At 45.6% G+C, this 18,046-nt stretch overlaps 1 protein-coding gene across 1 annotated transcript; it reads right to left on the reverse strand.

Moving 5' to 3' along the window:
* Positions 1–1,084: 1,084 nt before the first annotated feature.
* METTL3 (methyltransferase 3, N6-adenosine-methyltransferase complex catalytic subunit) lies at positions 1,085–16,450 on the reverse strand. Its single transcript, XM_058853168.1, has 11 exons — positions 16,281–16,450; positions 14,231–14,499; positions 12,265–12,618; positions 10,468–10,643; positions 9,357–9,600; positions 7,680–7,867; positions 6,355–6,393; positions 5,172–5,280; positions 3,022–3,087; positions 2,192–2,304; positions 1,085–1,278 (listed from the first exon to the last, which is right to left on the reverse strand). Exons 1-11 carry the CDS (start codon positions 16,381–16,383, stop codon positions 1,167–1,169), a joined length of 1,773 nt encoding a protein of 590 aa, XP_058709151.1. The 5' UTR covers positions 16,384–16,450; the 3' UTR covers positions 1,085–1,166.
* Positions 16,451–18,046: the final 1,596 nt, after the last annotated feature.

Below are 18,046 nucleotides of genomic sequence, written 5' to 3' on the forward strand. Positions count from 1 at the left end.
AAAAAACCCGAAAAAATTTTATAAAAAACCCAAAAATGTGAAAAAAAACCCAAAAAAAGCCCCTAAAAAAGCCCCAAAAACACCAAAAAAATTTTATTAAAAAACCCAAAAAATGTTAAAAATACCCCAAAAAAAAACCCCAAAAAAACCCCAAAAAAAGCTCCAAAAAAGCCCAAAAAACACAAAAAAAATTTTATTAAAAACCCAAAAAAATGTGAAAAAAGCCCCAAAAAAACACCAAAAAAATTAAAGAAAATTAAGAAAAAAAACCTCAAATTGCCCCAAAAATAAAACCAAAAAAACCCAAAATTACCCCAAAAAAAACTTTAAAGAAAACCTTAAAAAAACTTCTTAAACCCCCCCCAAAAAACTAAAAAAATCCCACAAAAATAACTAAAAAAAACCAAAAAATCCCCAAAAAAGCTCAAAAAAAAACCCCCAAAAATAAAAAAAAAAACCTGAAAAAAATCCCCAAAACAAACAAAAAAAATCCCACAAAAAATCTCAAAAAAACCCAAAAAAAACCCAAAAAAAACCTCAAAAAAATCCCAAAAAGCAACAAAAAAACCTAAAAAAAATCCCAAAAAAGCCCCCAAAAATCCCAAAAAAAACCTAAAAAAAATCCCCCAAAAAATCCCAAAAAAACCTAAAAAAAATCCGAAAAAAAAAACCAAAAAAACCCCCAAAAAAATCCCCCAAAAAATCCAAAAAAAGCCCAAAAAAATCCCAAAAAAACCTAAAAAAAATCCCCCAAAAAATCCCAAAAAAAGCCCCAAAAAAATCCCAAAAAAACAAAAAAAAATCCGAAAAAAAACAAAAAAAAATCCCCAAAAAACCTAAAAAAAAATAAAAAAACACCCAAAAAAATCCCAAAAAAAACTAAAAAAAATCCCCCAAAAAATCCCAAAAAAATCCCCAAAAAAATCCCAAAAAAGCCCAAAAAAATAAAAAAAAAAATCCCCAAAAAAGCCCAAAAAAATCCAAAAAAAATCCCTAAAAAATCCAAAAAAAAAAACCAAAAAAACCCCCAAAAAATCCCAAAAATCCCTAAAAAAAATCCCAAAAAATTCCCAAAAAAATCCCCAAAAAAACCCAAAAAAATCCCAAAAATCCCCCAAATCAAACCCCAAAGGAATCCCCCCGGAAGGTTTGGAATTTTCCGGAACTCAGAGGTTTTTGGGTTTGGAGATGATCCCGTCCGGGTAATGCTGCTTGAACTGCGCCACCACGTCGGGGTCCAGCAGGTGAATCCCGTCCAGCTGATTGCCCAGGGTGATCCTGAAACCGTTCCCAAAACGTTCCCAAAACATTCCCAAAAAATTCCTAAACCATTCCCAAAACATTCCCAAAACATTCCCAAAACATTCCAAAAACAACCCCAAAAATCCCCCCAAAATCCCCCCAAAAAATACCAAAAAACCCCCAAAACATTCCCAAAAAAATACCAAAAACATTCCCAAAACGTTCCCAAACATTCCCAAAAAATTCCCAAAATATTCCCAAAATATTCCCAAAACATTCCCCAAAACATTCCCAGAACATTCCCAAAAATCCCCCCAAAAAATACCAAAAAACCCCCAAAACATTCCCAAAACCACCCCAAAAACTCCCCAAAACATTCCCAAAAACTTTCCCAAAAAATACCAAAAAAACCCAAAAAAAATTCCCCAAAACCCCCCCAAAAATCCCCCAAAAATCCCCCGAAAAAAACCCAAAAAATCCCTAAAAAATTTCCCCAAAATGCCCCAAAAATCCCCCCAAAAATTCCCAAAACATTCCCCAAAACATTCCCAAAAAGTACCAAAAAACCCTCAATAAGTCCCCAAAAAAATTCCCCAAAAAAATTCCCAAAAAAAACCCAAAAAAACCCAAAAAATCCCCCAAAATCCCCAAAAAATTCCCAAAAAAACCCACAAAAAACCCACAAAAAAAACCCCCAAAAAATTCCCAAAAATCCCCCAAAAACACCCCCCAAAAATTCCCAAAAATCCCCAAAAAATTCTCAAAAAAAACCCGAAAAAAACCCAAAAATTCCCCAAAAACCCCCCAAAAATTCCCAAAAATGCCCAAAAAACCCCCCAAAAAAATTCCCAAAAATCCCACAAAAATCCCCCAAAAAATTCCCAAAAAATCTCCAAAAAATTCCCCGTAATTCCCCGCGGTTTGGGGTGAATTTGGGGTGTTTTGGTACCAGTTGGGCTGAACGTTGTGGGGGCGCCCGAAGAGTTCGATTTTCCGCGTTCCCGGCGAGAGCCGCTCGATCATCCCGTAAATCTCGTCGGGTTTGTGGCTGGTGGAGCGAACCTGGAGGGGAAATGGGGGGAAACTGAGGAAAATTCCAGAGCTTTGGGCCTTTTCCCGCCTTTTCCTGCCTCTTTCCCGCCTTTTCTTGGCTTTTTCCCGCCTTTTCCTGCCTTTCTCACGCCTTTTCCCTCCTTTTTTCACCTTTTTCCCGCCTTTTTTCTGCCTTTTCCCGCCTTTTGGCTTTTTCCCGCCTTTTCCTGCCTCTTTCCCGCCTTTTCTTGGCTTTTTCCCGCCTTTTTCCTGCCTTTTCCCTCCTTTTCTCACCTTTTTCCCGCCTTTTCTCACCTTTTTCCCGCCTTTTTCTGCCTTTTTTCCCGCCTTTTCTTGGCCTTTTCCCGCCTTTTCTTGCTTTTTTCCCGCCTTTTCCTGAATTTTTCCCACCTTTTTTCACCTTTTTCCCGCCTTTTCTTGGCTTTTTCCCGCCTTTTTCTGTCTCTTTCCCGCTTTTTTTTGGCTTATTCCCCCATTTTGGGTTGAAATTCCCCCATTTTGGGTTGAAATCTCCACATTTTTGCTTTAAATCCCATTTTGGGTTGAAATCTCCCCGTTTTGGGCTCGGTCTCCGGGGATTTTTTGGGTTGAAATCCCCGGATTTGGGGTTGAAATCCCCGGATTTGGGGTTGAAATTTCCCGGGGTTTTTTTTGGGTTGAAACCCCCCGGTTTAGGGTTTGTCCTGGGGGGATTTTGGGGTGAAATCCCGGGAATTCGGGGCTCACCTCGGCCACGATGACGTCACAATCCAGGCCCCGGTTGAAGCCCTGGGGGTTCCCCTTCACCCCCACCTGGGGGAGGGGAAATTCGGGGGGTTGGGGACCCCAAAATCTGCACAGAGACACCCAGAAAACACCCAAAAACCCAAAAAAACACCCCAAAAACACCCAAAACCCCTAAAAAACACCCCAAAAACACCCAGAAAACACCCCAAAAACCCTAAAAAACACCCCAAAAACACCCAAAATCCCCAAAAAACACCCCAGAAACACCCAAAATCCCCAAAAAACACCCCAAAACACCCAAAAACCTAAAAAACACCCCAAAAACACCCCAAACTACCCCAAAAACACCCAAAAACACCCAAAAACCCCAAAAAACACCCCAAAAACACCCAGAAAACACCCCAAAAACCCAAAAAAACACCCCAGAAACACCCAAAAACCCTAAAAAACACCCAAAAAACACCCAAAAACACCCCAAAAACACCCAAAACCCTAAAAAAAACCCAAAACACCCAAAAACCCTAAAAAACACCCCAAAACCATCCCAAAATCACCAAAAAACACTTCAAAAACACCCAAAAACCCTAAAAAACACCCTAAAACCACCCCAAAAACCCCAAATATCCCCAAAAACCCCAAAAACCCTAAAAAAAACCCCAAAACCATCCCAAAATCCCCAAATATCCCCAAAAACACCCAAAAACCTAAAAAAACACCCCAAAACACCAAAAACTTCCAAAAAACACCCCAAAAACAGCCAAAACCCCCAAAAACCCTAAAAAAAAACCCCAAAACCATCCCAAAATCCCCAAAAAACACCCCAAAAACACCCAAAAACCTAAAAAAACACCCCAAAACCATCCCAAAATCCCCAAATATCCCCAAAAACACCCAAAAACCTAAAAATCACCCCAAAACACCCAAAAAACAACCCAAAAACACCCAAGAACCCAAAAAAACACCCCAAAACCATCCCAAAAACCCCAAAAATCACCCAAAAAACACCCCAAAAACCCCCAAAACCTCCAAAAACCCCCAAAACCACCCAAAATCCCCAAAGAAACGCCCCAAAATCCCCAAAAATCAGCCCAAAACCACCCAAAACCTCCAAAAACCCCCAAAACCAGCCCAAAATCCCCAGAAACCATCCCAAAAACCACCCCAAAACACCCAAAATCCCAAACACCCCAAAATCCCCAAAAATCAGCCCAAAACCACCCAAAACCACCTGAAAAATCCCCAAAACACCCAAAAAATCCTTAAAAAATCCCAAAAAAATCCCAAAAAAATCCCAAAAAAATCCAAAAAAAATTCCTAAAAAATCCCCAAAAAAATCCCAAAAAAATCCTTAAAAAATCCATACAAAAATACTTTAAAAAATCCTTAAAAACTCCCAAAAAACTCCCAAAAAAATCCTTAAAAAACCCCAAAAAAATCCTTAAAAAATCCCCGAAAAATCCATAAAAAATCCTTAAAAAAATCCTTAAAAACTCCCAAAAAAATGCCAAAAATATTCTTAAAAAGTCCTTTAAAAAATCCTTAAAAACTCCTCAAAAAATCCTTAAAAAATCCCAAAAAAATCCTTAAAAAAATCCCAAAAAAATCCATAAAAAATCCTAAAAAAATCCCAAAAATATCCTTAAAAAGTCCTTAAAAAAATCCATAAAAAAATACTTAAAAAAATCCTTAAAAACTCCTAAAAAAATCCTTTAAAAATCCCAAAAAAATCCTTAAAAAATCCTTAAAAAAATCCTTAAAAACTCCCTAAAAAATCCTTTAAAAACCCCAAAAAATCCCAAAAAAATCCTTAAAAACTCCCAAAAAATCCCAAAAAAATCCTTAAAAACCCCAAAAAAATCCATAAAAAATCCTTAAAAACTCCCTAAAAAATCCTTAAAAAACCCCCAAAAAATCCCAAAAATATCCTTAAAAAATCCTTAAAAAATCCTTAAAAACTCCCAAAAAAATCCTTAAAAAATCCCAAAAAATCCATAAAAAATCCTTAAAAAACCCCAAAAAATCCTTAAAAAAATCCCTAAAAACCTCTAAAAAATCCCAAAAAAATCCCCAAAAATTCCCAAAATTCCCCAAAATTCCCCAAAACCCCCAAAATTCCCAAAAAACCCCCAAAATTCCCAAAAAAGCCTGACCAGGCAGTGCTCCTTGCCGTGGTTGAGCCAGTGGCCGGTGCGGCCGGTGCGGATGATTCGCTGCAGCTGATTGGTTTTCACCCAGATGATCTCGTCCACGCGCTCGTACCTGCGCCCACCAGCGGCCCCACACAGAGAGGATTTGGGGGCATTTGGGGCATTTTGAGGGATTTTGAAAGGAATTTTTTGGGGAATTTTTGGGATTTTTTTAGGGATTTTTTTGGGATTTTTTAAGGATTTTTTCTTGGATTTTTTAAGGATTTTTTTCTATTTTTAGGAGATTTTTTAGGGATTTTTTAAGGATTTTTTGGGGATTTTTTAAGGATTTTTTTTATTTTTAGGAGATTTTTTAGGGATTTTTTCAGGATTTTTCGGGATTTTTTTTGAGATTTTTTTAAGGATTTTGGGGGATTTTTAAGGATTTTTTAAGGGTTTTTTTAAGAATTTTTTAAGGATTTTTTTAGGATTTTTTAAGGATTTTTTTCGGATTTTTTAAGGATGTTTTTTTAATTTTAGGAGATTTTTTGGGGATTTTTTAAGGATTTTTTGGGGATCTTTTAAGGATTTTTTGGGGATTTTTTAAGGATTTTTTGAGGATCTTTTAAGGATTTTTTTTTATTTTTAGGAGATTTTTTAGGAGTTTTTAAAGGATTTTCTGGGGATTTTTCATTATTTTTTTTGAGATTTTTTTAAGGATTTTTGGGGATTTTTTAAGGATTTTTGGGGTATTTTTAAGGATTTTTTAAGGATTTTTTTTTATTTTTTTAAGAATTTTTTTTAAGGATTTTTTTGGGATTTTTTAGAAATCTTTGGAGATTTTTTAGGGATTTTTTGGATTTTTTAAGGATTTTTTAGGGGCTTTTTGGGAAATTTTGGAGATTTTTTACGAAGTTTTTGGGGGATTTTTTAAGAATTTTTTAATTCTTTTTGGGGATTTTTTAAAGAATATTTTTGGATTTTTGGGGGATTTTTAAAGAATTTCTTAACAATTTTTTGGGGGATTTTTTGAGTTTTTCAGGGATTTTTAAAGTTTTTTTTTTACCATTAGGGGGATTTTTTGGGGGATTTTTGGGAATCTTTGGGAGTTTTTTTTAAAGGTTTTTTTTTTTAAATATTTTGGGGTTTTTTTTAAAGGATTTTGGGACTTTTGAGGATTTTTTGGGGTGCAAAGCCCTGAACTCACCCCCAGAGATTGAGGCACTCACGGCCCAGCTCCATGGCCCTGGAAAAACGAGAAATTTTGGGGTGAAAACGGAGGAATTTGGGACAAAATGGGATTTTGGGTGGGAAAAGGGGAATTTTGGGGGGAAAAAGGAGAGGTTTGGGGGTTTGGGGGAGAAAAAATTGGGAAATTTGGAGAGTTCTTGATGGGTTTGGGGTGAAATCTGATGGATTTGGGGTGAATCCCGATGGATTTGGGGTGAATCCCGATGGATTTGTGTGAATCCCGGTGAATTTGGGGCAAATCCCGTGGATTTGGGATGAATTTGGGGTGAATCCCCTGAATTTGGGGTGAATCCCATGGATTTGGGGTAAATCCTGGTGAATTTGGGTTGATCCCGATGGATTTGGGTTGATCCCGGTGAATTTGGGGTGAATTTGGGGTGAATCCCGGTGAATGTGGGGTAAATCCAGTGAATTTGGGGCGAATTCCAGTGGATTTGGGGTGAATTTGGGGTAGATCCCGGTGGATTTGGGGTGAATTTGGGGTGAATCCCGATGGATTTGGGTTGATCCCAATGGATTTGGGTTGATCCCGGTGAATTTGGGGTGAATCCCGGTGAATTTGGGTCGATCCCAATGGATTTGGAGTGAATTTGGGGTGATCCCGGTGAATTTGGGGTAAATCCCGATGAATTTGGGGCAAATCCCGGTGGATTTGGGTTGATCCCAGTGAATTTGGGGTAAATCCCGATGGATTTGGGGTGAATCCCCTGGATTTGGGATGAATCCCGATGGATTTGGGGTAAATCCCGGTGGATTTGGGGCGAATTCCAGTGGATTTGGGGTGAATTTGGGGCAAATCCTGGTGAATTTGGGGTAAATCCCGGTGGATTCGGGTTGATCCTGGTGAATTTGGGGTAAATCCCGATGGATTTGGGGCGAATCCCAGTGAATTTGGGGTAAATCCCGGTGAATTTGGGTTGATCCTGATGGATTTGGGTTGATCCCGGTGAATTTGGGGTAAATCCCGATGGATTTGGGGTAAATCCCGGTGAATTTGGGGTGAATTTGGGGCGAATCCCGGTGAATTTGGGGTGAATTCCAGTGGATTTGGGGTGAATTTGGGGCAAATCCCGGTGGATTCGGGTCGATCCCAGTGAATCTGGGGTAAATCCCGGTGGATTTGGGGTAAATCCCGGTGGATTTGGGGCAAATCCCGATGGATTTGGGGTAAATCCCGGTGAATTTGGGGTGAATCCCGGTGAATTTGGGTTGATCCCGATGGATTTGGGTTGATCCCGGTGAATTTGGGGTAAATCCCGGTGGATTCGGGTGGATCCCCACCTGCCGGTGACCCAGAGGAAGAGGAAGCCCTCGTCCTGCAGCACGGGGATGTTGAGGCGCCGCATCTCGTCGTCGGTCAGCGTCCCGTAGGGCAGCTCCATGTGGATGTCCCAGGGCGGATCCGCCATCACCACGGCGAACTTGCCCAGGATGGAGACGTCCAGGTAGCGAATGTCGCAGCAGATCCACTGCGGGGGGAGAAACGGGGAGGAAACGGCGAGAATCCGTCAAAAACGGAAAAATGGCGGCACAAAATATGGCGGCGCAAAATGGCCGCCATTCAAAATGGCTGCCACTCAAAATGGCTGCCATTCAAAATGGCTGCCATTCAAAATGGCTGCCACTCAAAATGGCTGCCATTCAAAATGGCTGCCACTCAAAATGGCTGCCATTCAAAATGGCCGCTGCGCAAGATGGCGGAGGAACAAAATGGCCGCCGCGCAAGATGGCGGCAGGGCAAAATGGCTGCTGCACAAAATGGCGGAGGAACAAAATGGCTGCCATTCAAAATGGCCGCCACGCAAGATGGCGGCAGGGCAAAATGGCTGCTGCACAAAATGGCGGAGGAACAAAATGGCTGCTGCACAAAGTGACGATGGCGCAAAATGGAGCAAAATGGCTGCCACACAAAATGGCTGCCACACAAAATGGCTGCCACACAAAATGGCTGCCACACAAAATGGCAGAGGAGCAAAATGGCTGCCACACAAAATGGCTGCCACGCAAAATGGCTGCCACACCTCAGGAAATGGCGGGAAACGGAAATGGCGGGAAATATTCTCAAAAAAATCCAAATTATTGTCCAAAAAATTCAAATTATTGTCCAAAAAACTCAAATTAATGCCCAAAAAATCCAAATTATTCCTAAAAAAATCCAATTTATTGCCTAAAAAATTCAAATTATTGCCCAAAAAATCCAAATTATTGCCCAAAAAATCCAATTTATTGCCCAAAAGATCCAATTTATTCTCAAAAAAATCCAAATTATTGCCCAAAAAATCCAATTTTTCTTCTAAAAAATCCAATTTATTGTCAAAAAAATCCAAATTATTCCTAAAAAAATCCAATTTATCTTCTAAAAAATCCAATTTATTCTCAAAAAAATCCAAATTATTCCTAAAAAACCCCAATTTATTCCTAAAAAAATTCAAATTATTGTCCAAAAAATCCAAATTATTGTCCAAAAAATCCAATTTATTCACAAAAAAATCCGAATTATTGTCCAAAAAATCCCAAATTATTGTCCAAAAAATCCAATTTATTCTCAAAAAAATCCAAATTAATGCCCAAAAAATCCAAATTATCTTAAAAAAAATCCAAATTATTCCCCAAAAAATCCAATTTATCTTCTAAAAAATCCAATTTATTCTCAAAAAAATCCAAATTATTGTCCAAAAAATCCAATTTATTCTTAAAATAATTCAAATTATTCCCCAAAAAATTCAAATTATTGCCCAAAAAACCTAAATTATTGCCCAAAAAATCCAATTTATCTTCAAAAAAATCCAAATTATTCCTAAAAAAATCCAACTTATTCCTAAAAAAATCCAATTTATTCTTAAAAAAATCCAAATTATTGCCCAAAAAATCCAATTTATCTTCTAAAAAATCCCCAATTATCCCCAAAAACCCAATTAATTCCCCATCCCCCAATATTTGAATTAACTATTTGCTGACCTGTGGTGGGAAGAGTCGGTCGGCGCCGGCGTCGGGGGGCGGGGCCCGGGGCAGCTCGGGCGGGGGCGGGGATCGGTCGCGGTCGCGGTCGCGGGGGCGCGCGCGGGCGGGGCTGCTGTGCGGGGGCGTGGCCGCGCAGGCGTCGATCTCGTAGTGAACGTATTTACAGGTGTCCATGTGGAAACAGGTGTTGAGGAAGGAACAGTCGCCCAGGGACTCGTCCGTGTGCTTGTTGATGATGCGGCTGACGGGGAACAACGGGCGGAAATTGGGGGAAAACAGGCGGAAATTGGGGAAAAAGAACCAAAAAATGGGGGAAAACAGGCGGAAAATGGGGTTTTGGGGGGGAAAAACAACCAAAAATGGGGTTTTTTGGAAGAAAAATAGCCAAAAAATGGAATTTTGGGGGGGGAAATATTCAAAAAATGGGATTTTGGGGGAAAAAACAGCCAGAAATGAGGGAACAAAAAGTGGAAATTGGGGGAAATACTCAAAAAATGGGATTTTGGGGGGAACAACAGGCGGAAATGAGGGAACAACAGGCGGAATTGGGGGAAAACAGGCGGAAAATGGGGAAAAAGAACCAAAAAATGGGATTTTGGGGGGAAAAATATTCAAAAAATGGGATTTTGGGGGGAAAAACAGGCGGAAATAAAGGAAAACAGGTGGAATTTGGGGAAAAACAGGCGGAAATTGGGGAAAAACAACCAAAAATGGGATTTTGGGGGGAAAAATATTCAAAAATGGGGTTTTGGGGGGAAAAACAACCAAAAATGGGGAAAAACAACCAAAAAATGGGATTTTGGAAGAAAAACAGCCAAAAAATGGGATTTTGGGGGGGAAAAACAGGCGGAAATAGAGATTTTGGGGAAAAAACCCAAAAATCCCAAATAAATCCTCAAAAATCCCCAAAAAACCCCAAATAAATCCCAAATAAATCCCAAAAAATCCCAAATAAATCCCAAAAAATCACGAATAAATCCCAAAAAGTTCTGAATAAACCTCCAAAAATCCCCAAAAAAACCCCCGAAAAATCCAAAATAAATCCCCAAAAATTCCCCAATAAATCCCGGAATTCCCGGATAACCCCCGGAATTGCCGCGGAACGCACCGGAAGTGCAGGCGGCGGCAGGGCCGCTCGGCGCCCGAGGCCTTGACGCACTCCTCCTTGGTGCCGTGGTCGCAGAACTCCTGGACCTGGGCGCGCCCGCGCGACCGGAACTTCTCCACGATGGATTGTTCCTTGGCCGTGGTGGTGTTGAGCAGCTCCAGGATCTCCTGGCTCACCTGGACGGGACACGCCCACCCACCGCGTCGGGACACGCCCACTGCATCAGGACACGCCCAATGCCACGCCCACCCATCATGAGACATCTTGAGTCTCCACCACCTTGAACCTCATCTTGAACCTCCACCGTCTGGAACCTTCTCCATCTTGAACTTCCACCATCCTAAACCTCCGCCATCTTGAACCCATCTAGAACCTTCTCCATCTTTAATCTCCACCATCTGGAACCTTCTCCATCTTTAATCTCCATGATCTTCAACCTCCACAATCTTTAATGTCCACTATCTTAAATCTCCTCCATCTTTAATCTCCTCCATCTTTAATCTCCTCCATCTTTAATCTCCACCATCTTTAATCTCCACCATCTTGAACCTCATCTTGAACCTCCACCATCTGGAACTTTCTCCATCTTGAACCCATCTGGAACCTTCTCCATCTTTAACCTCCACCATCTTGAACTTTCTCCATCCTAAACCTCCACCATCTTGAACCCATCTGGAACCTTCTCCATCTTTAATCTCCACCACCTTGAACCTCCACTATCTTGAATCTTCTCCATCTTGAACCTCCACCATCTTGCATCTCCACTATCTTGAATCTCCACCACCTTGGACCCCACCATCTTGAACCTCCAACTATCTTGAACCTCATCTGGAACCTCCACCATCTTTAATCTCCACCATCTTGAACCCCACCCTCTTTAAACTCCACCATCTTGGACCCCCTCCATCTTGGACCTCCACCATCTGGAACCTTCTCCATCTTGAACCTCCACCATCTTGAACCTCATCTTGAACTTCCACCATCTTTAATCTCCACCATCTTGAATCTCCACCATCTTGAGCCTCATCTTGAGCCTCCACCATCTTTAATCTCCACCATCTTTAATCTCCTCCATCTTTAATCTCCTCCATCTTTAATCTCTTCCATCTTTAATCTCCTCCATCTTTAATCTCCACCATCTTTAATCTCCTCCATCTTTAATCTCCACCATCTTTAATCTCCACCATCTTGAACCTCATCTTGAACCTCCACCACCTTGAATCTCCACCATCTTGAATCTCCACCATCTTTAATCTCCACCATCTTGAATCTCCTCCATCTTGAACCTCCTCCATCTTTAATCTCCACCATCTTGAACTTCCTCCATCTTTAATCTCCACCATCTTTAATCTCCACCATCTTTAATCTCCACCATCTTTAATCTCCACCATCTTGAACTTCTACCATCTTGAATCTCCACCATCTTGAACCCCTCCATCTTGACCCACCGCCATCTTGACCCACCACCTTGAAACTATCTTGAACTTCCATCATCTTGAACCTCCTCCATCTTTAATCTCCACCATCTTGAACCTCCACCACCTTGAACCTCATCTTTAATCTCCACCATGTTGAATCTCCACCATCTTGAACCTCCACCATCTTGAACCTCCTCCATCTTTAATCTCCACCATCTTGAATCTCCACCATCTTGAACCCCTCCATCCTGACCCCCCGCCATCTTGACCCCCCGCCATTTTGACCACCCCGCCCACCCTCTGACCCCTCCCCCTCTAATCCCCGCCCACCCAAGCCCCGCCCCTCCCCGTGCCCGCCCCGCCCCCGCCCCCTCCGCACCTTCTTGCTCTGCTGCTCCTTGGTGGACTGCTGACTCAGCAGGCTCTCGATCTCCAGGTCCACGTCCGACGCCGCCGCCCGCCGCCACCTCTTGGCCTCCTTCCCCTCCCCCGCCCCGCCCCCCGCCCCTCCCCCGCCCGCCCCGCCCCCCGCCCCTCCCCCCGGCCCGCCCGGCTCCGCCCGGCGCTTCTCGGCGGCCACCAGGCCGGTCATGGCGGAGAGCTTGGCGTGGTCGGCGCAGGTGACCAGGGTGGGGCCGTCCTGCAGCAGCCCCCGGCGCACCTCGATCAGCTCCTGCGCCGCAAACTTGTGCAGGAGGCTCTCGACGGCGCGCAGGGACACCGCGGCGTCACCCTGAGGGGAGAGTGACACACCTGAGTGTCACCTGGGGACACCTGGGGACACCTGAGCACACCTGGGGACACCTGGATACACCTGAGTGTCACCTGGATACACCTGAGCACACCTGGATACACCTGTGTGTCACCTGGATACACCTGGGGACACCTGGATACACCTGAGTGTCACCTGGATACACCTGAGTGTCACCTGGGACACACCTGTCAAACTTGTGCAGGAGGCTCTCGACGGCGCGCAGGGACACCGCGGCGTCACCCTGAGGGGAGAGGGGACACCTGAGTGTCACCTGGGGACACCTGGGGACACCTGGATACACCTGAGTGTCACCTGGATACACCTGAGCACACCTGGATACACCTGTGTGTCACCTGGATACACCTGGGGACACCTGGGGACACCTGTGTGTCACCTGGGGACACCTGAGCACACCTGAGCACACCTGGATAAACCTGAGTGTCACCTGGATACACCTGAGTGTCACCTGAGTGTCACCTGGGACACACCTGTCAAACTTGTGCAGGAGGCTCTCGACCGCGCGCAGGGACACCGCGGCGTCACCCTGAGGGGAGAGGGGACACCTGAGTGTCACCTGGGGACACCTGGGGACACCTGAGTGTCACCTGGATACACCTGAGCACACCTGGATACACCTGAGTGTCACCTGGATACACCTGGGGACACCTGGGGACACCTGGATACACCTGAGTGTCACCTTGTGTCACCTGGATACACCTGAGCACACCTGGATACACCTGAGTGTCACCTGGGACACACCTGAGCACACCTGGGGACACCTGGGGACACCTGGATACACCTGAGTGTCACCTGAGTGTCACCTGAGTGTCACCTGGGACACACCTGTCAAACTTGTGCAGGAGGCTCTCGACCGCGCGCAGCGACACCGCGGCGTCACCCTGAGGGGAGAGGGGACACCTGAGTGTCACCTGTGTGTCACCTGGATACACCTGAGCACACCTGGGGACACCTGTGTGTCACCTGAGTGTCACCTGGGGACACCTGAGCACACCTGGGGACACCTGGGGACACCTGGATACACCTGGAGACACCTGGGGACACCTGGGAGGTCCCTGGATACACCAGGTGTGCCCCTCCCCCTCCCCAGGTCTGTACCCCCCACACCCAGGTGTGTACAGGTGTGTACAGGTGTGTACAGGTGTGTTCAGGTGTGTACAGGTGTGTACAGGTGTGTACAGGTGTGTTCAGGTGTGTACAGGTGTATCACAGGTGTGTCCAGGTGTGTACAGGTGTGTTCAGGTGTGTACAGGTGTGTTACAGGTGTGTCCAGGTGTGTCTCACCCCACAGAGTGCAGCCCGGATAGCTCCTGCGTGGGTGGGCAGCGGCAGCGCCAGGTCCGACAGGTGTGTACAGGTGTGTACAGGTGTATCACAGGTGTGTTCAGGTGTGTTACAGGTGTGTCACAGGTGTGTCCAGGTGTGTCTCACCTCAGATATTGCAGCCCGTATCGCTCCTGCGTGGGTGGGCAGCGGCAGCGCCAGGTCCGACAGGTGTGTACAGGTGTGTACAGGTGTGTACAGGTGTGTCAGTGTGTACAGGTGTGTACAGGTGTGTCCAGGTGTGTCTCACCTCAGATATTGCAGCCCGTATCGCCCCTGCATGGGTGGGCAGCGGCAGCGCCAGGTCCGACAGGTGCAGCAGGAGGCGCCGTTCCAGCGCCGGGTCCGGTTCCGGTTCCGGTTGTTCCCCCGGGCCGGCCCCGCTGGGGGCGGGGTCTCCGCTGGGGGCGGGGCTGAACGAGGCCACGCCCCCGGGGGCGGGGCCGGAGGGGGCGGGGCCGGAGGGGGCGGGGCTTCCGGTGCGGGGGGGCGTGGCCAGGGACAGCTCATGGCGAGGGTCTGCGGGGGGAGGGGAAACGCAATTAGCGCTAATTAATTAACAGTCTTAATTACCTCCTCTTCCTTAATAACTCCTAATTAGTATTAATAGGCTAATTAAAATTAATTAAGGTATGCTCCCAATTAATTAGCATTCTTAATTACCCCCTTAATAACTGCTAATTAATATTAATAGGCTAATTAATATTAACTAGGATATGCTCCTAATTAATTAGCATTCTTAATTACCCTCTCTTCCTTAATAACCACTAATTAGTATTAATAGGCTAATTAATATTAACTAGGATATGCTCCTAATCAATTAGCATTCTTAACTACCCCTCTTCATTAATAACAGCTAGTTAATATTAATAGCCTAATTAATATTAACTAGGATATGCTCCTAATTAATTAGCATTCTTAATTACCCCCTCTTCCTTAATAACCGCTGTTCTCGCTTATCCTCATTCTTAATTAATTTCTGGTCTTAATTAAGGCCCTAATTGACCCCTTAACCCCCATTAGCGCCATTAATTAATGCCTGCCCCATCGTTAATTGCATTAATTACCGTTCTTAATTGCCTCCGCCTCTTAATTAACGGCCTAATTAACCCCATTAATTAATGTCTGTCCCATCATTAACTGCATTAATTACTGTTATTAATTGCCTCTGCTTCTTAATTAATGCCCTAATTAACACCTTAACTCCCGTTAACCCAATTAATTAATGCCTGCCGCCTCATTAGCTGCATTAATTACTCCCGACCCCATCATTAAGCCCAATAATTACCTCGCAACCCCTCATTAATGCCATTAATTGTCCCTTGGTCTCTCATTAACACCATTAATTACCCCTTAACCCTTTATTAACACCATTAATCACCACCAACCCCCTCATTCACACCATTAATCACCCCAAGCCCTCATTAACATCATTAATTATCCCTTAGTCTCTCATTAACACCATCAAACACCCCATAGCCTCTCATTAGAACTATTAATTACCCCTCAACCCCTAATTAAGGCCGTTAATTACCCCTTAGCCCCTCATTAACGCCATTAATCACCCTTAAACCCTCATTAACCCCATTAATTACCCCTCAGCCCCTCATTAACGCTGTTAATTACCCCTTAGCTCTTCATTAACATCATTAATCACCCCTTAACCCTTTATTAATATGATAAATCATCCCTTAGTCTCTCATTAACACCATTAATCACCCCTAACCCCTAATTAACACCATTAATTACCCCTCAGCCCCTCATTAACCCCATTAATTACCGCTCAGCCCCTCATTAACCCCATTAATTACCCCTCAGCCCCTAATTAAGGCCGTTAATCACCACTCAGCCCCTAATTAAGGCCGTTAATCACCCCTCAGCCCCTCATTAGCACTATTAGTTACCCCTCAGCCCCTCATTAACGCCACTAATTACCCCATAGCCCCTAATTAAGGCCGTTAATCACCCGGAGCCCCTCATTAACCCCATTAATTACCCCTCAGCCCCTAATTAATGCCGTTAATCACCCGGAGCCCCTCATTAACCCCATTAATCACCCCTAACCCCTAATTAACACTATTAATTACCCCTCAGCCCCTCATTAACGCTATTAATTACCCCTCAGCCCCTCATTAACGTTATTAATTACCCCTCAGTCCCTCATTAACGCCATTAATTACCCCTCAGCCCCTAATTAAGGCCGTTAATCACCCCTCAGCCCCTCATTAACCCCATTAATTACCCCTAAACCCCTAATTAACGCCGTTAATCACCCGCCGCCCCTCAGGCCCGTCCCTCACCGCCGGCCCCGAGCGGGTCCTGCTTCCTGCGGCGCCTCAGCCGCTCCCGGAGCGAGTCCAGCTGCTTCTTGTGGGCCTGGATGGAGCTCCAGGTGTCCGACATGGCCGCGCCTCCCCCGATCGCGATTCTGTCGCGACAGAGCCCGCGCGGCTCCCGCTCCGCCTCACGGCGCCGGAAGCGGAAACGCCCGAGGGGGAGGAGCCCGCCCTGAGGCCGCCGCCGCCATTTTGACTGTGGGCAACCCCGCTTTGTTTCCATGGAGACGGCGCCATTTTGAGTACGGGCACCGCGTTCCCATGGAGACGGCGCCATTTTGAGTACGGGCACCGCGTTCCCATGGCGACGCCGCCATTTTGAATACGGGCACCCCACCGTTTCCATGGAGACGGCGCCATTTTGAGCACGGGCACCCCGTTTCCATGGAGACGGCGCCATTTTGACTGTGGGAAACACCGCTTTGTTTCCATGGCGACGCCGCCATTTTGAGAGCCGGCAGCACCCCCCATTCCCAAACGATTCCCATGGCAAGCGGCGGCTTTTTAAACCCTGCAATTCCCATGGAAACCGCGCTTTTCCCGGCCTTTCATTCCCACAGAAAAACGGCGGCGTTTCGGAGCCTCGGCCGCGCCCCGCTGAGGGCGGAGCGGCGCTCGCCGCCATCTTGGCGTTTTCCCGCCTCTCGTTGCCCCGGCAACCGCCGCCATTTTGGGCGCTGGCCACGCCCCCTCGCGCCTGAGGCGCCGCCGCCGCCGCCATCTTTGTTGAGGGCGCCGCCATTTTGCGGGGCGGGAATTTTGGGGTGAATCCTCTCGGTTTTGGGACTCCCCCCTCATTCCCTTCCCTCCCTCAGCCCCAAATCACACGCGGGAGGCGGCGGGAGGATGGGCGGGGGAAGGGTCAGGAAAGGGATTTAATTTTATGTGGGAAGATGAGGGCGGTTTTGAGGCGATTTGTGGGAATTTTGGGGAATTTTGGGAATTCCGTCCTTTTCCCCTCATTCCCGAATTATTCCCCCGGAGCTCCGGGGTCTCCAGCGGGGCTCGGGCTCTGCTGCGGGGGCACCTGAGGGGAAGAAAAAAAGGTGGGATTCAGGTTTTTGGGGGAATTTTGGGGGAATTTTGTGGGATTTTGGGGGATTTTGGGGTTCCCCCTCACGCTCACCTCCCCTGGTCCGTGGGGATTTTCGGGATCTGCCGGAATTTCGGGGGGTTCTGAGCACTCCATGTCCTCATCTTCCTCCAGGTTTGGGGTCTGGGGGTGCCGGCCCCGCCCACACACCTGGCACAGGTGAGGGCACCCCGGGACCGAGGGGTTCCCGCCCAAAATTCCCGAATTTTCACCCGAAATTGAGGAATTCCCGCCCAAAATAGAGGAATTCCCGCCCGAAATCGAGGAATTCCTGCCCAAAATCGAGGAATTCCCACCCAAAATCGAGGAATTCCCGCCCGAAATTGAGGAATTCCCACCCAAAATCGAGGAATTCCCGCCCAAAATCAAGGAATTCCCGCTCGGAATTGAGAATTTTCCACTCAAAACTGCTGAATTTTCACCCAAAGTCGAGGAATTTCCACTCAAAACTGAGGAATTCCCGCCCGAAATCGAGGAATTCCCACCCAAAATTGAGGAATTCCCGCTCGGAATTGAGGAATTCCCGCCCGAAATTGAGGAATTCCCGCCCGAAATTGCCGAATTTCCACCCAAAACTTCAGAATTCCCACTCAAAATCGAGGAATTCCCGCTCGGAATTGAGAATTTTCCACTCAAA

The sequence above is a fragment of the Poecile atricapillus genome, chromosome 19, assembly GCF_030490865.1.
Source record: "Poecile atricapillus isolate bPoeAtr1 chromosome 19, bPoeAtr1.hap1, whole genome shotgun sequence".
Taxonomy (NCBI): Eukaryota; Metazoa; Chordata; class Aves; order Passeriformes; family Paridae; genus Poecile; species Poecile atricapillus.

Excerpts from the sequence above, each read along its gene's own strand:
- METTL3 (XM_058853168.1), bottom strand. The coding sequence starts at position 16,383 with ATGTCGGACACCTGGAGCTCCATCCAGGCCCACAAGAAGCAGCTGGAC. Across the intron at positions 10,644-12,264 it reads AGGAGCAGCAGAGCAAGAAG|GTGAGCCAGGAGATCCTGGA; the intron begins GTGCGGAGGGGG and ends TGTCCCGTCCAG. Across the intron at positions 5,281-6,354 it reads GAGTGCCTCAATCTCTGGGG|GTACGAGCGCGTGGACGAGA; the intron begins GTGAGTTCAGGG and ends TGGTGGGCGCAG.